Source organism: Pongo pygmaeus, chromosome 16, assembly GCF_028885625.2.
Source record: "Pongo pygmaeus isolate AG05252 chromosome 16, NHGRI_mPonPyg2-v2.0_pri, whole genome shotgun sequence".
NCBI classification, from domain to species: domain Eukaryota; kingdom Metazoa; phylum Chordata; class Mammalia; order Primates; family Hominidae; genus Pongo; species Pongo pygmaeus.
This window is the reverse complement of record NC_072389.2, coordinates 46845402-46868639: the sequence shown is the minus strand read 5'-3', so window position 1 is coordinate 46868639 and position 23238 is coordinate 46845402. Positions and strand designations below refer to the sequence as shown.

Below are 23238 nucleotides of genomic sequence, written 5' to 3'. Positions count from 1 at the left end.
AGAACAGTATGCAAAATTTAGTATGCGGTGTACTTTTCTGGGGAGAGAGATATACCTTAATCAGATTATTAAGGGAGTATGTAATCCCCCAAAATATTTAGGAACCATTGATCTAAGTGGAAATGTCCAGTAGACACTGGAGATAAAAAAGGTGAACCTTAGCTAAATACAAAGATTTGGGAAGTAACTAAAGCCAGGGGTTTGAAAAAGTTAGCCCAAAAATGTAGAGTAAAATATTTCAGAGGGTTATGGTCAGAATAGACATTTAGAGGACAGGTGGTAGAAAAAGGAAGAGAAGAGTAGTCACAGAAATAAGAGAAAAATAGATGAGAGTAGAATTACAGAAGCTAAGGAGGGAGAATGTCTTAAAGAACAAGGAAGTGGCAGGGCCTCATAACCAAGGAGTCAAGGATTTAACAACAGAAAAATGTATTCCAGGAACTACACAGTTTCATAAGTGGAGTAGTACAACAGAATATTCACATATGCGAGGAGAGGAAGTAAATGAATATCAGGGTCTAGTGCTCAGGACAGAGAATCATACTGAAGAAATAGATTGGAAAATCAATGTATTTCAAACTATAAATGTGAGTGCAATTATTCAGGTAGCACATAGAGAAGTGGGGCTCTGATCTAGAATCTACGAATGAGCTTGCAGGCAGATGTCCTGTGAAACTCCTAAAATTATAAGCAGAAGTTTGTGTAAGGTAGATACAAGCAATTTTTGACAAAGGGTCCATAAATTTTATCAATTTTCTGAGGGATGTATGACCCAACAAAAGGTAAAGACCCATAGAAGCTGAATGAGAAAAGAGAGCCAAGCTAGAAAATAGCCCTGGAGCACATCAACATATAAAAGAAACCTGAAGCTTATCCAATGGAAATAACAAATCTGAAGAAGTAAGTTGTACATGGAAGAGAGGCAGTCTTCATGGATTTCAGACATTTTTTACTTGACATCATATATGCTTTATAAATATTTCTCTAACTTTTCTGACTGTGACAGTAAAAACTACATTGCTAACCCGTGTACACATACAGGTTACAGAAATAATTTTCCAGTAACCTGCAATGACACCAATACAGGTCCCCATAAACTTACAGTGGGGTGATATCTCAATTAACCCATCACAATTGAAAATATCATTTAGTCGAAAAACGCATTTTTTCCGGGGGGCGGGGGGTGACAGAGTCTCGTTCTGTTTCCCAGGCTGGAGTGCAGTGGCATGATCTTGGCTCACTGCAACCTCCACCTCCCAGGTTCAAGCAATTCTCCCTCCAGTGGCTCATGCCTGTAATCCCAGAACTTTGGGAGGCCAAGGTGGGCGGATCACTTGAGGCCAGGAGTTTGGGACCAACCTGGCCAACATGGCAGAACCCCCCCCCACCCCCAACTAGAAATACAAAAATTAGCCAGGCATGGTGGTGCACGCCTGTTATCCCAGCTACTGGGGAGGCTGAGGCATGAGAATCACTTGAACTCAGGAGGCAGAGATTGCAGTGAGCCGAGATCATGCCATTGCACTCCAGCCTGGGTGATAGAGCAAGACTCCATCTCCAAAAAAAAGAAAAATAGAAAAAAATTAATAAATATTAATAAATAAAATAAAATGGAATATCTCCTCACAGCTAAATTTCTTCACAAAAATAAAAACTACAAATGAGGACGCAACAAAAGTAAGCTTCTGAATATCACCTCTATTAGCCAAGCAAGGAAAGTCACTTAGCAATGGTTAGTTAACTAAATCACATCTGACTATAGCTGCCAAAGAATTGTATATCCAGAGAAAATAAACTTTTTCAGTTTATTTTCTGAAGCAGTGATTGAGCTTAGCAGAGGGAAATTTTTACCGCAATTTTTTTTTTTTTTTTTTTTTTTTTTTGACAGAGTCTTGCTCTGTCACCCAGGCTGGAGTGCAGTGGCACAATCTTGGCTCACTGCAGCTTCTACCTCCCAGGTTCAAGCAATTCTCCTGCCTCAGCCTCCTGAGTAGCTGGGATTACAGGCATACGCCACCAAACCCAGCTAATTTTTTGTATTTTTAGTAGAGACGGTGTTTCACCGTGCTAGCCAGGATGACCTCGATCTGCTGACCTCATGATCTGCCCGTCTCGGCCTCCCAAAGTGCTGGGATTACAAGCGTGAGCCACCGTGCCCGGCCTACCGCAATTTTTTAAATTCAGGGTGAGCTGAAATTTTTCTGAATGAGACCACCCATACCCACTATTAATTGAACACTGAATGGCTTTGGAAATTAGCTTTTCTGACAGACTTCATCATGTGTCTCAATGAATTCAACCTAGTCAAATAACAAAACAGTGATTATATGCAGAACTTATGCTGCCACAAAGTCATTTCAATAAAAACTAACATTGTTTGAACCACAAGTATTGTCAAAGTACATACACCTCCTGTGTTGTCCAGAATTAAAACAGTATGAGAGATGTCCATTCCCATACAAAGTTGTAGTGAATATATCTTCCAAGTTCAGCATTTTATACTTCCAGCAGCATTTTTCAGAACTTGGTGCAAATGAAAAGGGAATTTCTCCATTTCAAAATCTATTTACTTGTGCAATTGAGGAGCTTCCACCTAGCCTTAAATTTAAAGTGATTAATCTTCAACTAATGTTTTAAAAATCAAAGAATCTAACAAGTCTTTTTTTTTTTTTTTTTTTTTTTCCAGACAGAGTCTCACTCTGTTGCCCAGGCTGGAGTGCAGTGGCACAATCTCAGCTCACTGCAACCTCCACCTCCCAGGTTCAAGAGATTCTCCTTCCTCAGCCTCCCGAGTAACTGGGATTACAGGCACATGCCACGCCCAGCTAATTTTTGTATTTTTAGTAGAGACAGGTTTCACCATGTGGGCCAGGCTGGTCTAGAGCTCCGCCCAAGTGATCCGCTGGCCTCGGCCTCCCAAAGTGCTGGGATTACAGGCGTGAGCCACCACACCCGGCCCTAACAGAATTCTTAAAATGCCTTCCAAGAGACTAACAGGCTCAATTAGAACACATGCTTGTGAACTGATATGAGTAATTGGCAGGACCTGTCTGTGAAAAATGACATTTTCTAAGATTAAATACATAAAACCTCATACAGATAAATAATAACAGATGAACATTTGCAACTGATTTTAAGGCTAAGGAACATTTACTTTGAACTTCGATTAAACAAATTGTTATCCTCCCCAGAAAAAGAATTCCATTCTTCTCATCTGTAGACATGTATTATCAAAATGAAAAAGTACTAAACAATTACATTTTTTATTTTCATCAACACAGAATTTGTGGAAATTTGGTTTTTCTTTTAATATATGTACCTACATAATACCCTATTTTGCCTCTTGGCCCACAATGCCTAAAATATTTACTATGTGGCCCTCTACAGAAAAAGTTTGCAAACACCTGGGTTAGAGTATTATCTCTAACTGATTAGCTATACAACACTGGACGTCAGTTAACTTTTCTAGGTCTTTCTTTCCACATTTATAAAATAAGGAGGACTGAAGACAACCTCTATGGTATATACTCCAACTTTAGTATTCCACAAGTAATAATACACATTTCATATTCACTTTGAATGGTAATATTTTTTCTTTTCCTCTTTTTTTTTTTTGAGACAGAGTCCACCCAGGCTGGCTGGAGGGCAGTGGTACAGTCTCGGCTCACTGCAACCTCCTCCTCCCAAGTTTCAAGTGATTCTCATGTCTCAGCATCCCAAGTAGCTGGGATTACAGGTGCGTGACCACCACGCCTGGCTAATTTTTAGTATTTTTAGTAGAGACAGGGTTTCACCATGTTGACCAAGCTGGTCTCAAACTCCTGGACTCAAGTGATCCTCCAACCTCGGCCTCCCTAAGTGCTGGGATTACAGATGTGAGCCACCACACCCGGCCTTCTTCTTTTTTTTTTTTTTTTTTTTTTGTACAGATGGAGTCTTGCTACGTTGCTCAGGCTGGTCTCAAACTACTGACCTCAAGCAATCCTCCCACCTCAGCCTCCCAAAGTTCTGGGATTACATGTATGATCCATCCACTCACTGTACCTGGCCTGTATAGTAATATTTTGAATGGAATGTTAGGCCAGTTTTATATAAAGTATGAAGAAATGTCTTATTATGTAAAATATGAAGAAGTACTTTATTAAATTCACAGAGGATGAAAAAATGGTACTGGGACAACTGGATACACATACAAAAGAATTATGTTGGTTCAGCAGAACACTGACTCAAAAAAATAAAAGAATTATGTTGAACCATTTACCTCACACCATATGCAAAAATGAACACAAACCAGATCAAAGATCTAAAAGTAAGTGCTGAAACTATAAAACTTTTACGGAAAAAAAATGAGAAAGAGTCACAACCTTGGATTTAGCAATGATTTCTTAAGTATGACATAAAAGGCCGGGCATGATGGCTCATGCCTGTAATCCCAACACTTTGGGAGGCTGAGGTGGGCAGAGGCGACTTAGTGAGACTTCATCTCAGGGGGAAAAAAAAAAAGTATGACACAAAAAGCACAGGTAACACACAATAAAAAAAGATAAACTGGACTTCATCAAATTAAAACCTTTTGTATATTATTCACTATTAAGATAGTGAAAAGGCAAGCACAGAAAAGGAGAAAATATTTGCAAACCATATATCTGATAATGGACTAATATTTAGAATATAAGAAGAACTCCTACAACTCAACAACAAAATCACTTTAAAAATGGGAGCCAGGGCCAGGCGCAGTGGCTCACCCCTGTAATCCCAGCACTTTGGGAGGTCGAGGCAGGCAGATAACAAGGTCAGCAGATCGAGACCATCCTGGCTAACACAGTGAAACCCCATCTCTACTAAAAATACAAAAAATTAGCCAAGCATGGTGGCACATGTCTGTAGTCCCAGCTACCGAGGAGGCTGAGGCAGGAGAATCACATGAACCCGGGAGGCGGAGGTTGCAGTGAGCCAAGGTCGCGCCACTGCACTACAGCCTGAGTCACAGAGCGAGACTCCGTCTCAAAAAAAAAGGAGCCAGGCACCATGGCTCACACCTGTAATCCCAGCACTTTCAGAGGCCAAGGCAGGAAGATGGCTTGAGCTCAATTCAAGACCAACCCCAGCAACACAGCAAGACCCCATTTCCAAAAAAATTAAAAAATAATTAGCTAAGTGTGGTGGCACATGCCTATAACTGGAAGGCTGAAGTAAGAGATCACTTGAGCCTGGGAGGATGAGGCTACAGTGAGCCCTGATCACGCCACTGCACTGCAGCCTGGCAACAGAGCAAAGACCCTGTCTCAAAAAGAAAAAAAAAAAAAGGCCAGGCATGGTGGCTCACACCTGTAATCGCAGCACTTTGGGAGACTGAGGCAAGCAGATCACCTGAGGTTAGAAGTTCAAGACCAGCCTGGCCAACACAGTGAAACCCCATCTCTACTAAAAATACAAAAAAATGGCCAGGTGCAGTGGCTCATGCCTGTAATCCCAGCACTTTGGGAGGCTAAGGCAGGGGGAATCACAAGGTCAAGAGATCAAGACCATCCTGGTAAAACCCCGTCGGTACTAAAAATACAAAAATTAGCTGGGTGAGGTGGCATGCACCTGTAGCCCCAGCTACTCGGGAGGCTGAGACAGGAGAATCACTTGAACCTGGGAGGCAGAGGTTGCAGTGAGCTGAGATCGCACCACTGCACTCCAGCCTGGCAACAGAGGAAGACTCTGTCTAAAACTAATAATAATAATAATAAAATTAGCTGGGAGTAGTGGCGGGCACCTGTAATCCCAGCTACTTGGGGGGGCTGAGGCAGGAGAAAAGCTTGAACCCGGGAGGTGAAGGTTGCAGTAAGCCAAGATCACGCCATTGCACTCCAGCCCGGGCAACAAGAGCGAAACTTCGTTTCAAAAAAAAAAAAAAAAAAACCATAAATTAAATTCAATTAAAATTAAAAATGGGCTAGGGACTTAAACAGACATTTCTCCATTGACGATACACAAATGACTAATAAAAGCACATGAAATGATGCTCAATGTCATTAGTCATTAGGGAAATGCAAATCAAAACCAAATGAGATGCCATTTCACATCCACTAAGATGGCCATAATCAAAAAGACAATTAAGTGTTGGTTAGGCCCTGGTGCAGTGGCTCAAACCTGTAATCCCAGCACTTTCAGAGGTCAAAGCAGGAGGATTGCTTGAGCCCAGGAATTCAGCTGGAGACCAGTCTGGGCAACACAGCAGGACTCTGTCTCTACAAAAAGCACAAAAATTAGCTAGGTGTGGTGGCATGCACCTGTAGTCCCAGCTACTTGGGAGGCTGAGTCAGGAGGATTGCTTGAGCCCCAGAGGTCAAGACTACAGTAAGTTGTGATTGCACCACTGCACACCAGCCTGGGCAACAGAGTGAGACCAGTCTCAAAACAAAACAGAACAAAAAAAGTGTAGGCTGGACACGGTGGCTCACGCCTGTAATCCCAACACTTTGGGAGGCCAAAGCAGGCAGATCACGAGGTCGAGAGATCAAGACCATCCTGGCCAATATGGTAAAACCACGTCACTACTCAAAATACAAAAATTAGCTGGGCGTGGTGGCACGCACCTATAGTCCCAGCTACTCAGGAGGCTGAGGCAGGAGAATTGCTTGAACCCAGGAAGCAGAGGTTGCAGTGAGCTGAGATTATGCCACTGCACTCCAGCCTGGCAACAGAGCAAGACTCCTTCTCAAAAAAAAAAAAAAAAAAAAAAAGTGTTAGGATGTGGAAATATTGGAACTCTCATTTTCTGTTGGTGAAAATATAAAAAAGTGTAGGTACTCTAGAGAACACTGGCAGTTTCTCAAAAAGTTAAGCATAGAGATACCATATGACCCAGTCATTCCACTATTATGTACATAACCAAGAAAAATAAAAACATACGTTTATACAAAAAAAGTCCATTAATGTTCACAAAAGCATTATTCATAGTAGCCAAAAAATGAAAATAACCCAAACGTTCATCAACTGAAGAATGGATAAACAAAATGTGCTGTATCAACACAATGAAATATTATTCAGCCATAAAAATGAATTAAGTATGGATACATGCTACAACATAGATGAACCCTGAAAACATGCTAAAGAGTCTGATCACAAAGGACCTCATTTTGTATGATTCCATTTACATGAAATGTTCCAAAATAGATCAATCCATAGAGATAGAAAGTAGACTGATGGTCACCTAGGCCTGGGAAGATTGGGGGAGAAACAGGGAATCACTGCTAATAAGTATAGTGTTACTTTCTGGGATGCTGAAAAGTTCTAAAGTTGTGGTGATGGATGCATTACTATGAATACACTAAAAACCACTGAATTATACACTTTAAATGGGTAAATTTTATAGTACATTAATTTTATCTCAAAACTTTAAAAACTAAGAGGAGGGCAGGCGCAGTGGCTCACGCCTGTAATCCCAGCACTTCGGGAGGCCGACGTGGGCAGATCATGAGATCAGGAGTTCAAGACCAGCCTAACTAACATGGCAAAACCCCGTCTCTACTAAAAATACAAAAATTAGCTGGATGTGGTGGCGTATGCCTGTAATCCCAGCTACTTGGGAGGCTGAGGCAAGAGAATCGCTGGAACCGGGAGGCAGACGTTGCAGAGAGCCGAGATCGCACCATTGTATTCCAGCCTGGGCGACAGAGTGAGAGTCCATCTCAAAAAACAAAAACAAAACAAAACAAAACTAAGAGGAAATACTTACAAATAAATGTTAGACACTAATGTCACAAAACTAAGGTTCAAATGATGTACAATCTTACATCAACGATAAGAAACTGTATCACTTCTCTAGGCTCAACAACTCCTTTGTAAATTCTCAGTAATTTTAAGGTTAGTGAGAACTCTAAGACAAACAATGAACACCAAGTTGCACCTCAACTCCATAGCATAGCGTATAAGGGCCTCAATACTCTTTCCTTCTCCCAGCAGCTTTCCTTCTCCCTGCTGCTGTATACTGAACTACTCCTTATTTCCTAAATATGCCCCCCAGGTTTTTTTATCTGAACCTTTGCATTTATAATTACACTGCTTTAGCATCTTCTCTCTGCCTTCGTAGTCCATAAATTCACCAGCATCATTCTCCCTAATCTCCTCCTATTGAAATCATCCTCATTCTTAAAGTCTAGTATTTTCATGAAGCCTGCCTTGATGCCCTTGCTGTGTAAACACTGGCCTTCCTCTAAACCACCAAAGGATACTGTCATTCTCTTTTGGTGCACAGTAATCTAGCTCTCATCATCCTTGACAGATTGGTCAGCACACTCAGAGTCATCTCTCAAGGCAAAAGCTCTACCAACAATGCCTTGCAGATTAAGGAGCCTCTTATTTCACCTTCAACTCCCATCTCCACATAAAAACCACATGCTCCTGGGGCCAGGCACAGTGGCTCACGCCTGTAATCCCAGCACTTTGGGAGGCCAAGGCAGGCAGATCACGCGGTCAGGAGATCGAGACCATCCTGGCTAACACGGTGAAACCCTGTCTCTACTAACAATACAAAAAAAAAAAAAATTAGCTGGGCGTGGTGGCAGGCGCCTGTAGTCCCAGCTACTCCAGTGGCTGAGGCAGGGGAATGATGTGAACCTAGGAGGCGGAGCTTGCAGTGAGCCAAGATTGTGCCACTGCACTCCAGCCTGGACGACACAGCGAGACTCCATCTAAAAAAATAAAAATAATAAAAATAAATTAATTAATTAAAAAAAAATACATGCTCCTGACTCCTGTGCCGAGCTAATTAGATAGGGGGATCCAATAGACCTAGAGGTTCTATGAATTAACCATCAGCTTGTGAGGAAAGAGTGCTATGAGAGTTTAGTTAAATAGGAATGACAAACAGATTCTCTGCCTTAAATGTAAAAATGTACTCTCTCATTCCCTCTCAACTGAATGGAAAGTGGGAGGAAAAGACTCATGGAGCTGAAATCAAGAATAGAAACTAAAACATTGCCAGAGCAGGGGCCATAAAATAGTAGAGCCACACAAGAGAGGAAACCATAAGACAAGGAAAAACACACAAAAGAAAAGGGTGAAGTCAGAAGTGGGATGGGACAAGAATAGTATAACAAGAGGGGGAAAAAAAGAAGACATTATGATCCCCAACCAGGAAGAGAAGGACAAATTCTCATGCTGAAAGGGCTGAGATGTGAGGATCACTTGAGACCTGGAGTTCAAGTCCAGCCTGGGCAACACAGTGAGACCCCCATCAAAAAAAGGTCAGGCGTGGTGGCTCACACCTGTAATCCTAGCACTTTGGGAGGCCAAGGCAGGTGGATCACTTGATCCCAAGAGTGCAACACCAGCCTGGGCAATAAGGCAAAACCCCATCTCTACCAAAAATACAACAACAAAAAATTAGAAGGCATGGTGGCGCAGGCATGGTGGCACGTGCCTGTAGTCTCAGCTAATAGGGAGGCTGAGGTAGGAGAATTGCTCAAACTCAGGAGGCAGAGGTTGCAGTGAGCCAAGATCACACCACTGCACTTCAGCTTGGGCAACAGAGAGAGACCCTGTCTCAAAAAAAAAAAAAAAGAAAAAAGAAAAAGAAAAGAAAGCCCAGGTAAAATAGCTTACACCTGTTATCCCAACACTTTCGAGAGGCCAAGGTTGGAGGATGATAACTTAAGCCCAGGAGTTCAAGACAAGCAAGACCCCTGGGAAACATAGGAAGACCCCTGTCTACAAAAAAACTTTAAAAATTAACTGAGTGTGGTGGTACATGCCTGTGGTCCCAGCTACTCAGAAGGCTAAGGCAGGAGGATCTCCTGAGCCCAGGAGTTAGAGGCTGCAGTGAGATATGATCATGACACTGCACTCCAGCCTGGGTGACAGAGCAAGATTTTCTCAAAAAAAAAAAAAAAAATTCTAGCATATTTTAAAATTAAAAATTAACCCATATCTGGCCAGGTACATGCCCATGATCCCAGCACTTTGGGAGGCCAAGACAGGCGGATCACCTGAAGTCAGGAGTTTGAGACCAGCCTGACCAACATGACGAAACCCCGTCTCTACTGAAAATACAAAAATTAGCTGGGCATGGCAGCACACGCCTATAGTTCCAGCTATTCAGGAGGCTAAGGCAAGAGAATTGCTTGTACCCAGGAGGCGGAGGTTGCAATGAGCCGAGATCTCACCACTGCACTCCAGCCTGGGCGACAGAGCAAGACTGTGTCCCCCCCCAAAAAAAAAAAAAAAAAGGCCGGGTGCGGGAGTGGCTCATGTCTGTAATCCCAGTACTTTGGGAGGCCGAGGCGGTGGACCACCTGAGTTTGAGACCAGCCTGGCCAACGAAACCCCGTCTCTACTAAAAATACAAAAATTAGCCAGACGTGGTGGCAGGCACCTGTAATCCCAGCTACTCGGAAGGCTGAGGCTCTTGAAGCCGGGAGGCGGAGGTTGCAGTGAGCAGAGATCACGCCATTGCACTCCAGCCTGGGCAACAGAACAAGACTCTGTCTCAAAAAAAAAAAAATTGTAACCCATATCCCAGTATCCTAACAGATATTCATTTCTGGTTCCTTCTAGCATATATCCACAAGCCATTCAATTTTAAACTGATAATCACTCTATTCTAAAATGAACTCTGTCACCACATTCCCCTCAACCTAGGGGAACTTTATAGCCCCTCTATAAGCATCACAGCAGTCGTTGGACACAATCAGCTTTTCACCACATTCCTTCTGGGAGCCTTTACCTAACAAGTGATTTCAACTCTGCTTATTCAACCCCTCACCCAGAATACAGTCTTTGTTGCTTTTGACACTAACTTTATAAAAAGGATTTACCACGTCTATGAGATCAAGTAATATACTATTTGGATCTTTAAACCAGTTTCAGTACCAAAACAACTTGCAAAGTCCAGACAATTAAGTCAATCAATAACTTCCAACATTACCTCTGATCTCTATAATCCCAGGTCACCAAAGACAAAGGCAATATGATACGAACCATGATCTATCTTACTAATCTGTAGGTCCTCAACCCTGGTTCTTTCCACACAGTCACTGCCCAAATCTTTCCACTATGCCCAAAACAATACTCACTCTTATCATACCAAATCTCAGGCTTCCTCAATCTTTCTGAACAATGGTCCTTCCACTTATTTACCTTGACTTAAACCTGGCTGTCCTCCTTCAAGTATTTTCTCACATTTCTCTCTTTACTGCAACCTTTACCTCCCCCCCCAGAGCCAGATATGATTGTCATTCTCTTGCCTTTCTATCAAAGTTTCCAGATCATGATCATCTTCCTTTACGGCTTCACCTTTGAGATACACAGTTGTCTCATTATTTATGGGGACTGGTTCCAGGACACCCTTGCAGATACCAAAATCCATCGATGCTCAAATCCCTGATATAAAACACCACAGGCCAGGCGTGGTGGCTCACGCTTGTAATCCCAGCACTGTGGGAGGCTGAGGTAGGTGGATTTCCTGAGGTCAGGAGTTCGACACCAGCCTGGCCAAAATGGTGAAACCCCATCTCTACTAAAAATACAAAAATTAGGCTGGGTGTGGTGGCTCAGGCCTGTAATCCCAGCACTTTGGGAGGTTGAGGAGGACAGGTCACTTGAGGTCGGGAAGTTCAAGACCACTGTGGCTAACATGGTGAAACCCTGTCTCTACTAAAAACACACACAAAAAATGAGCCAGAAATCACTTCAACCCAGGAGGCGGAGGTTGCAGTGAGCCGAGATCCCGCCACTGCACTCCAGCCTGGGCAACAGAGCAAGGCTCCATCTCAAAAAAAAAAAAAAAAAAAAATTAGCCAAGCATGGTGGCAGGCACCTGTAATCCCAGCTACTCGGGAGGCTGAGGCAGAAGAAACGCTTGAACCTGGGGGGCGGGGGTTGCAGGGAGCTGAGACTGTGCCACTGCACTCCAGCCTGGGCAACAGAGCGAGACTCCATCTCAAAAAAAAAAAAAAAAAAAAAATATTTAGTCTGGCACGGTCAGGAGGTTGAGATAGGAGAATTGCTTGAGCCCAGGAGTTGGAGGCTACAGTGAGCTTCGATCGCCCCACTACACTCCAGCCTGGGTGACAGAGTGAAACCCTGTCTATAAAAAAAAATTAAACTCAAGTAGTAGATGAGGTATTTACAGGAAAATAAAATAATATAGTATAGTAAATGCATAATCCAGTAACACAGCTTATTATGAACTATGTAATATATGTATATCCACTATATATTATGTACTATATGTTATTGCAGTATCATCTAGTACTGAATTTTATAAAATGTTTTAACTATTATATACCATACGTAATTGTACCTGCTATATTTTTATACAACTGGCAGCACAGGTTTGTTTACACCAGTATCACCATAAACAAGAGTAAATGCATTGTGCCACAATGTTAAAACAGCTACCCTGGCCGGGCGCGGTGGCTCACGTCTGTAATCCCAGCACTTTGGGAGGCCGAGGCGGGCGGATCACGAGGTCAGGAGATCGAGACCATCCTGGCTAACACAGTGAAACCCCGTCTCTACTAAAAATACAAAAAATTAGCCGGGCGAGGTAGCGGGCGCCTCTAGTCCCAGCTAAGCGGGAGGCTGAGGCAGGAGAATGGCGTGTACCCAGGAGGTGGAGCTTGCAGTGAGCCAAGATCATGCCACTGCACTCCAGCCTGGGCGACAGCGAGACTCCGTCTCAAAAAAAAAATAAATAAAAATAATAATAATAATAATAATAATAATAAAACAGCTACCCTATCACTATGCAACAAATTTTTCAGCTCCATTATAACCTTATGGGACCACCATAGTATATGCAGTCCATCATTGACCAAAATATCATTATGTGGCACATGACTGTATTTGTAGCTGGGATTTAGTCTTAATGTAGTCCTTTTTTCTGAGACACCCACTCTGTCACCCAGGCTGGAGTGCAGTGACACGATCATGGCTCCCTGCAGCCTTGACCTTCCAGGCTCTGGCAGTCCACTCACCTCAGCCTCCCAAGTACCTGGGCCCACAGGCACATGCCATCGTACTCAGCTAATTTTTTAAAATTTTTTATAGGAGTCGGGGGTCTCACTACGTTGCCTGGGCTGGTCTCAAACTCCCACCTCGGCCTCCCAAAGTGCTGGGATTACTGGCGTGAGCCACCGCGCCCAGCCTTATTTTGTGTGTGTGTGTGTGTGTGGGTGGGGGTGTGTGTGTGTGTGTTTGGTGTTTGTCTAGTGTCTCATCTTCACACTTTAATTTCAACTCTTATTTATTTATTTATTTATTTGAGACAGAGTCTTCCTCTGTTGCCCAGGCTGGAGTGCAGTGGTGCGACCTCGACTCACTGCGACCTCCACCTCCTGGGTTCAAGCAATTCTCCTGCCTCAGCCTCCCGAATAGCTGGGACTACAGGTGAACACCACCACACCCAGCCAATTTTTGTATTTTTAGTAGAGATGGGGTTTTGCCATGTTGGCCAGGCTGGTCTCGAACTCCTGACCTTAAGTGATCCCCCCGCCTCAGCCTCCCTAAGTGCTGGGATTACAGATGTGAGCCACCACACCCAGCCAATTTCCACTCTTAATTATAAACTTCAGCCCTGATTACCTCACCTCTGAACTATGTCATCCTAATAATCTCCTAAGTGTTCTTACTTCAAACTATTCTCATCACCACTGCAAAATCAAATATTTTTCAAAGTACTATTTTTTCATTAACACTTATTAACACTCTTCTGCTCAAAAACCTTCAAGGGACAAGATAAAAATACCTGCTCCTTAGCCTGAAGCTCGAGGTGCCAATAGTGGGACCATAACCCTCCCTCCCTCTCTTTAACTTCATGGTCTATCATACTCCTAAACAAAACCTCATCCTAACCAAACGCTCCCTGAACATACATTACATGCATTTCCCATCATTTGGCCTTAGCTCACAATACTCATCCCTCTATCTCACCAAACAATCTTCATACCCAGCAACTCCTCTAAATCACCATTTCTCTTGCAAATAAAGTTCTACCTCAGTAAGGGGAAGGAAAAGAGAAGGATGTCTCCTGAGGACATAACATGAGCAAAGGCACAGAAGATAAAATGTGTATATGATATTCAAACATACATACACACATACATACATAAACATACACAAATATTTAGTGCCCCATGACTGAGCACAGAGGCATAATGAGCTGACAGGAGATAAAGCCATTCAGCAGAAAGATTAAGAGTCATGTGACCCTATGCAAATCATTTAACCTCTCCGGGCTTTAGTTTCCTCATTTGCAAAATGAAATAACAGTGTCCATGGCATAGGGTTGTGGCAGTTTATTCATTCACTCAGCAAACATTATTGAGCACTTACTTTGTGCTTGCTAGGTGCTACAAAAACAGTAGCAAACAGGACAAAAATCCCTGTCCTCATGGTACTCGAATTTTAGTAGGGGAAACATCAAACAAGGAAAATAAATAAATACATGATGTAATATGGTATGTTATATACTGTGATGCTACAGAAAAAAATAAAGCAGGGAAGAGAGATGGGGAAGAAATCAAAATCGGAATTAAGGCATTCAAATCTAAATCTGAATTGAGGGAACAAGCTATGCAGTATTCCAGACAGAGGAAACCAGAAATGAAAGGGTATATGCCCAGCATGAACAAGCAAAAGCAAGGAGATGAAGAAGCTGGAGCAGAGATTAAGGAAGGGAGTGTTAAGAGATAAGGTCAGAGAAGTAAGAGGGGACCAGCTCACATACAACCTTAAAGGCCGTTGTAAGGATTTTAGCTTTTATTTTGCCAGAAATAGGAAGTCACTGTAAGGTTTTGAGCAGAGGAATGATATGACCGGACTTTAACAGCATCAGCATCTCCGATCTGACAGCTTCTCTCTGGCTGCCATATTAAGAATATATCACAGGCCAGGCACAGTGGCTCACACCTGTAATCCCAGCACTTTGGGAAGCCAAGGTGGGTGGATCACTTAAGTTCAGGAGTTCCAGACCAGCCTGGGCAACAAGGCAAAAACCGGTCTCTACTAAAAATACAAAAATTAGCCAGGTATGGTGGCTCAATCTCAATTCAGATTTTGATTTCTTCCCCATCTCTCTTCCCTGCTTTATTTTTTTCTGTAACATAACAGTTACATTGGTCCCAGCTACTACGGAGGTGGAGGTGGGAGGATCACTTGAGCCCAGGAGGCAGAGGCTGCCGTGAGCCAAGATTGCACCACTGCACTCCAGCCTGGGTAACAGAGCAAGACTCTGTCTCCAAAAAAAAAAAAAAAAATACCATAGGAGGGCAAGGTCAGGAAGAGACCACTTAGGAGATTAAATAATGATCCTTAACACAATGCCTGGCATATAGTAATCTTCCCTTAACAGGTGGCTACCAGGCTGGGCGTGGTGGCTCACGCCTGTAATCCTAGCACTTTGGGAGGCCGAGGCGGGGGGATCACAAGGTCAGGAGATCAAGACCATCCTGGCTAACACAGTGAAACCCCGTCTCTACTAAAAATACAAAAATTAGCCGGGCGTGGTGGCACGCGCCTGTAGTCTCAGCTACTCGGGAGGCTGAGGCAGAAGAATCGCTTGAACCCGGGAGGCAGAGGTTGCAGTGAGCTGAGATCACGTCACTGCACTCCAGCCTGGGCGACACAGCAAGACTCCTTCTCAAAAAAAAAAAAAAAAAAAGGTGGTTACCATATTGATTTTTGGTGACTGACTTGAGTGTTCAGCCCCCTTCAGTAACATAGAGAACTACCTTGCAGGGAAACAAATCAAAATGGTAGTGACCCTTGACTCTGTCTTCTCTGGGTTCTGGTACAAACAGCAAAACAGAGAAATGAGGGAAAAGTAAATTCTAGAGCCATGATGACTGAAATTTTCAACAATATTCTAAACTTTGTCAGTAAATACCTCAAACAAGAAAAACATATCAAACTATGAAATTTCATGTGTCTCCTCTGTGAACATATTTAAAGCAAACAATATAAAATATGTATTTTTTAAAAAGGCTAAGATGGGAGATATGATAGTAGTAAAAGCAAAATCCTAAATTACAACTTAAGAACTGACTTCTGGCCAGGCACGGTGGCTCACACCTGTAATCCCAGCACTCTGGGAGGCCAAGGTGTGCGGATCATGAGGTCAGGAGATCAAGACCATCCTGGCTAACATGGTGAAACCCCATCTCTACTAAAAATTCAAAAAATTAGCCGGGTGTGGTGGCGGGCACCTGTAGTCCCAGCCACTCGGGAGGCTGAGGCAGGAGAATGGCGTGAACCCGGGAAGGCGGAGCTTGCAGTGAGCCGAGATCACGCCACTGCACTCCAGCTGGGGCGACAGAGTGAGACTCCATCTCAAAAAAAAAAAAAGAAAAAAGAAAAAAAGAAAAAAGAACTGACGTCTTATTTGTCACTAACACATTATACTAGTTTGGAAGAAAGGCTTATATCCCCAGGACCTGTTCCCTACCATGGAACAAGTGAGTCACAGAAAACCTGCCTTAGGCTCTTGAAGAATAACTACTAGGTAAAAAATGCATTTACATAATCCACCTCTCTTCATAAACTCATTTAATCTAAGGCAAAATTTGTTATATGTCCTCCAATCTCCTTACTGATAGCTACTATTTCTCCTTCATCTCAAGATAGAAAAAAAGTCATTTTGACTGGTTTCCATCATTCCAAACAGAGCCATATTACGGCTTTTGTGGGCCTTGGGCACTTTTGCTTTATTGAGCTCCTTCCTGCACAAAAAAAAAATATTTTAACTGTATTTTGGCCAGGTGCAGTGGCTCACGCCTGTAATCCCAATACTGAGAGGCCAAGGCAGGAGGATCACTTGAGCCCAAGAGTTCGAAGCTACAGTGAGCTTATAATCATGCCACTCTACCCCAGCTTGGGTGACGGAGCAAAACCCTTTCTGTAAAACTAAAAATAAAGCCTGGCCAACATGGTGAAACCCTCTCTCTACTAAAAATGCAAAAATTAGTTGGACATGGTGGCATACCCCTATAATCCCAGCTACTCGGGAGGCTGAGGTTGGAGAATTGCTTGAACCCGGGAGGCGGAGGCTACAGTGAGATCGTGCCACTGCACTCCAGCCTGGGCAACAGAGTGAGACCCCGTCTCTAAATAAATAAATAAATAAAATTTAATTGAAATTATATTTTTATGGCTGTATTGACACAAAAACAAATATATGAAAATATTTTGTTTCACCTAATAGTTTTTTTCTTCTGATTTTACAAGAGACTAAAACATTATCATAGACCCCCTAAAAGTATTGTGGGCCACATACGCATTGTGCCTGCTATGCTTAATGGATGGTTATCCTTGCTTCCAAAGCCCGTCACCAAATCTTGCTCACCTTTTAACAGCACTTGTATAATTACCTCCTTTCATATTTGGCTCAAACATTAGTCCAAGTCTCCTTGCCAGGAAAAGTATACTATAAACAATTCATTTGTAAAGATGATAAAATTAATATATTTCTGGTTATTTTTCCAGCAGGGGGAAGAATTTAACAAGGCAGCTCACCTTTTTTCACCTGGTGGACAAAACACCAGGAAAATGGCCAGCTGAACTTAAGGCTGAAGTTAGGGGGCAAGGCAAGTGTATCTCATCTAATCTTAGGCTCATCAAAAATAAAAACATTTCTGCCGGGCATCGTGGCTCATTCCTATAATCCCAGCACTTTGGGAGGTTCAGGCAAGCCTTGAGCTTGAGCCTGGGCACATAGCAAGACTCTGTCTCAATAAAAACAAAAAAATTACTGAGTTAGAAACTTTTTTAATTATTAAAAAAAAACATTTAAACAAATAATTAATGACTTTTATGATTCCCTATTTCCCTTAAAGATGACATAAAAGGTCTGTTCCTACCCACATCTTTACTAATACGCCACTCAGAAGGCAGAGTGTCCTCAAAAAAGAAAATTAAGGAGAATCAGAGGAAATTAAGTATGCTTTTGCATAAAAATATAATCTGAAAAAAAATCTGCTCTTTTCAAATATCCTATTTCAAATGACACCAATATTGATCTAATTATTTTAAATTTTTAGTGGCAATATAAAATGCTGGTTCCAAGAACACACTATTTAAAATAAAAGGGAAGTTATAACACTTTAAAAGAACTGAAAAGTAACCTGCAGTGTTAAAAAGCTTTCACTTGAAAAATATAAATACAGTTAGCAGCTTGGAAAACATTGTGACTCACACTAACATATGCATAATCCTGGTAAGGGGTCACCTGGGTGGAGGAAGGTACACATGTATTCTATTGTAACCTCCAACTCAGTGAATGCAACTGGGAACCAAATTCTCTATTTTTTTTCTATTTTTATTTTTAATTTTATGGGTACATAGTAGGTGTATATAATATTTATGCAGTACATGAAGTATTTTGATACAGGCATACAGTGCATAATAATCACATCATGGTAAATGGGTATCCATCATCTCAAGCATTTATCATTTCCTTGTGTTACAAACATTCCAATTATACCAAATTCTTATGTGACTCCAAACCTCTATTTTAGGCTCAGGGCTACTGAAAGATCCCATTTCCATTCCTTAACCCTAAAAATCTCTAGTATCATTTCAAGTTATCCCAGACTTTGTCTCTGCAATCAAAATTTCACACCATAGGAACCCCACAGTACCAAAAGGTGGTTATGGACTGTCAAAACTACAGAAAGGCATTTTAGTGAGATGCCTCAGTAAGATGTTGATGATGATAACAGCAACAATTATATGCAAAGCACTGTTTTTAGCACTTTATATTCTTTATCACATTAATATTCAAAACAAGCCTAAGGTAAGTACTACCATCTTCACTGTACTGATTAGAAAAAGTGATGAGAATTTAAGCAACTTGTAAGACATACAGAGAAAGTGCTAAGAACCAAGAGAAGTCTCCAGACAGAGGGAGACAGGGAAAGACTGGTTTAAACAACAGATCAAGAGTCAAAGGCTGGGTGCGGTGGCTCACACCTGTAATCCCAGCACTTTGGGAGGCCGAGACGGGAGGGTCACGAGGTCAGGAGATCGAGACCATCCTGGCTAACATGGTGAAACCCCGTCTCTACTAAAAATACAAAAAAATAGCCAGGCGTGGTGGCGGGTGCCTGTAGTCCCAGCTACTCGGGAGACTGAGGCAGAAGAATGGCGTGAACCCGGGAGGCGGAGCTTGCAGTGAGCTGAGATCACGCCACTGCACTCACTCCAGCCTGGGCAACAGAGCAGGACTCCGTCTCAAAAAAAAAAAAAGAGAGAATGGAGCCAGGCACATTGGCTCACTCCTATAATCTCAGAACTTTGGAAGGCTGAGACGAGAAGATTGCTTGAGGCCAGGAATTCAAGACCAGCCTGGGATAATAAGACCCCGTCTCTAAAATAAAAGAAAAAAAAAGGATCAGAATAACAAAAGATTTCTCGAAAGGAACATTGGAAGACAGAACCACGGCTTTCAAACATTCTGAAGGAAAATGATTTCCAGCGTAGAATTCTATTATTCTATCTTCACGGATGGTAAAGATAGTGGGTCTACGATGGCAGTCATTACTACTAGGCCTGATGCAATAGACATCACTCTAGGTATTTTTTAATAATTTCAATTTTTGGCCAGGCACTGTGGCTCACACCTCTAATCCCAGCACTTTGGGAGCCCAAGGAGGGCAGATCACCTGAGGTTGGGAGTTCAAGACCAGCCTGACCAACATGGAGAAACCCCATTGCTACTAAAAATACAAAATTAGCCGGGGTGATGGCACATGCCTGTTAATCCCAGCTACTTGGGAGGCTGAGGCAGGAAAATCGCTTGAACCTAGGAGGCGGAGGTTGCGGTGAGCCGAGATGGCTCCATTGCACTCCAGCCTGGGCAACAAGAGCAAAACTCCGTCTCAAAAAAATAATAACAATTTGAATTTTTATTTTACATTTCAGGGTACATGTGCAGGTTTGCTACATGGAGATATTGTGTGATACTTAGGTTTGGGGTACAGATGATCCTGTCACTTAGGTAGTAAGCATAATACCCAATAATTAGAGTTTTCAACCCTTGTCCCCCTCCTTCCCTACCCCCTCTGGTAGTGCCCAGTGTCTACTGTTGCCATCTTTATGTCCATGAGCACCTAATGTCTAGATTCCACTTATAAGTCAGAACATGTGGGCCAGGTGCAGTGGCTCACACCTGTAATCTCAGCACTTTGGGAGGCCCAGGCAGGCAGATCACCTGAGGTCAGGAGTTCGAGACCAGCCTGGCTAACATGGTGAAACCCTGTCTCTACTAAAAATACAAAAATTAACTGGGCATGATGGTGGGCGCCTATAATCCCAGCTACTCGGGAGGCTGAGGCAGGAGAATTGCTTGAACCTGGGAGGCAGAGGTTGCAGTGAGCCAAGATCACTCCATTGCACTCCAGTCTAGGTGACAAGAGCAAAACTCCTTCTCAAAAAAAAAAGAAAAAAAAAGTGAGAACATGTGATATTTGGTTTTCTGTTTCGGTGTTCATTCACTTAGGAAAATGGCCTCCAGCTGCATCCATGTTGCTGCAAATGACATGATTTCATTCTTTTTTATGGCTGCATAGTATTCCATGGTGTATATGTACTACATTTTCTTTATCCAGTCCACTGCTGATGGGTACCTAGGTTGATTCCATTTCTTTGTTGTTGTGAATAGTGCTGCAATGTGCCTGTGTCTTTTTGGTAGAATGATTTTTCACTCTAGGTTTGATGTCTGCTTCTGTAAATAGTTTTATTGAAAGACAGCCATGTCCATTGATTTACATATTGTCTGTGACCACCTTTGTGATATAAAAGCACAGTCAAGTTGTTGAGACAGAGACCCTCTGGTCCACAAAGTCTAAATATTTACTATCTGGTCCTTTACAGAAAATGTTTGCCTTCCTGAAACACTGAGGAGAAAGAAAAAGGTTAACATCCCTTGGTCTATGATATCCCAGTGATATCCATGAGATATTATAGTGACATCCATGAGAAATGAACGGCTGATGGGAATAAGAATTTGGTTACAGTTTTGGAAAACTGGGGTAAAATTATAATGGCACATTTTCCTGGAAAAAATAGGTTTTCAATAGTTTCTGAAGACAGAGCCATGAGATCAGTTTCTGATTTTTACACAAGTACTTACTCTCCTGCAATTTCAGGAATTCTGAAGAAAGCATCTAGAAAATGTATAGTCATCAGCCGGGCACGGTGGCTCAAGCCTGTAATCCCAGCAATTTGGGAGGCTGAAGCAGGTGGATCACCTGAGGTCGGGAGTTTGAGACCAGCCTGACCAACATGGAGAAACCCCCACCTCTACTAAAAATACAAAATTAGTCAGGCATGGTGGCACATGCCGGAAATCCCAGCTACTCAGGAGGCTGAGGCAGGAGAATCACTTGGACCCGGGAGGCGGAGGTTGTGGTGAGCTGAGATCGTACCATTGTACTCCAGCCTGCACAAGAGTGAAACTCCGTCTCAAAAAAAAAAAAAAAAAGAAAAAAGAAAAAGAAAATGTATAGTCATCACTGAATTATTTGGAGAATATTACAAATTTTATAATACTTTACAAAATTTAAAATATATATTTTATAATATAAAATGTGCAGACTTTGCACAAGCAGTAAGGACAGTTAAAAAAAGAAGTTAGCAAAATATAAAATAAAATTAAAAATAAATTTTTTTAAAAATGTGTAGACTTTCGGCCGGGCGCGGTGGCTCATGCCTGTAATCCCAGCACTTTGGGAGGCTGAGGCGGGCAGATCACAAGGTCAGGAGATGGAGACCATCCTGGCTAACACGGTGATTCCCCGTCTCTACTAAAAATACAAAAAATCAGCCAGGCATGGTGGCAGGCGCCCCAGGAGGCGGAGCTTGCAGTGAGCAGAGATCGCGCCACCCAACTCCAGCCTGGGCGACAGAGCAAGACTCCATCTCAAAAAAAAAAAAAAGGTGTAGACTTTCCAGAGGTTTCACTTCATTTATTCTCTGCCTACCCATCTTTTGAACATTTTGCTACTTATTAGTACCTCCAATGAAGAAGGGCAGGGAAAAACAAAAATATACAAAAGGCAAGCTAGCCAGTTCTGTTACATTACCAGGTAAACATTTACTGGGAAAAGAGTTGGAAGCTGTTATAATGTTTTAAATACCTATTGTAATATTGTAATATATAAGAAACGGATATTTGGTCTCTACCTCCAGTTCCTGAGATAAAACTCTTAAGATCTTTATAATTTCCTGAGTGATAGAAGCCTTTAAATCCCTTAGAATTTCCTGGGTGACAGGAGCATATTTTATTCTAATAAGGCAACTTGCCAGGAGAACCAACCATGTGATTGGAAGGTTGAAACTGTGATTCCCACCTCACTCCCACCTCCTGATAGTGAAGAGGAGCTGAAGGTTAAGCTGATCACCAATGGCCAATAATTTAATCAATCATGCTTACGTCATAAAGCCTCCACAAAACCCTAAAAGGTCAGGGTTTGGAGAACTTTTGGGCTGCTGAACATAGCGAGGTGCCAGGAGTGTGGAGTGCCCAGGGAGGACACAGAAACTCCACACTTCTTCCTACAGACTTTGCCTTATGCATCTCTTCCATCTGGCTGCTTATCTGTATCCTGTATAAGATTCTTTACAATAAATGGATAAACACAAATAAAGGTTTCCCTGAGTTCTGTGAGCCATGCCAGCAAATTAACCAAACCCAAGGAGAAGGTTGTAGGAACCTCCAATTTATAGCCAGTTGGTCAACACAGGTCACAACCTGGGACATGCAATTGGCATGTGAAGTGGAGACAGTTTTGTGTGGTTAAGCCCTTAACCTATAGGATCTGACACTATCTGCAGGTCGACAATGTTACAATTGAATTATAGGATATCCTATTGGCGTCTACTGGAGAACTGTTTGGTGTGTAAGGAAAAATCCAACACACATCTGGTGTCAGAAGTGTTGAGTAGTATGTGAGATCAGGAAAAAGCAGTTTGGTTTTTCCTATCTGTTACACCTACAAAGTAAGTTCAATATGACCCAACAATGGGACACATGTACAAGAAACCCTAAATTGAATGTGTGGTATCTAGATTCTGAGAGGAAGTAATTCCTCTATATGCTGGGCTGGATTGCTTAAATCTAGAAGAGCGTGTCCTGTTTTGGGTACAATACTTACAGAGGACCAGAGGTGGCCAATAATGGTGGTGAGAACATGCAAAAACCATGCTGCACTAAAAAAAGGCTGGGGCTGGGTACAGTAGCTCACGCCTGTA

The 23238-nt window shown here is 42.4% G+C and overlaps 2 protein-coding genes across 7 annotated transcripts in view; one reads left to right on the top strand and one right to left on the bottom strand.

The window, feature by feature from the left end:
- The window catches only part of MGA (MAX dimerization protein MGA), a 157393-nt gene that overhangs the window by 121062 nt on the left and 13093 nt on the right, over positions 1–23238 (bottom strand). The window lies entirely within an intron of this gene.
- The window catches only part of LOC129013842 (oxidoreductase HTATIP2-like), a 34053-nt gene continuing 30329 nt past the window's right edge, over positions 19515–23238 (top strand). Inside the window, 1 exon segment of the mRNA XM_054450584.2 lies at positions 19515–19560. Within this exon segment, the coding sequence (XP_054306559.1) occupies positions 19515–19560 (46 nt within the window).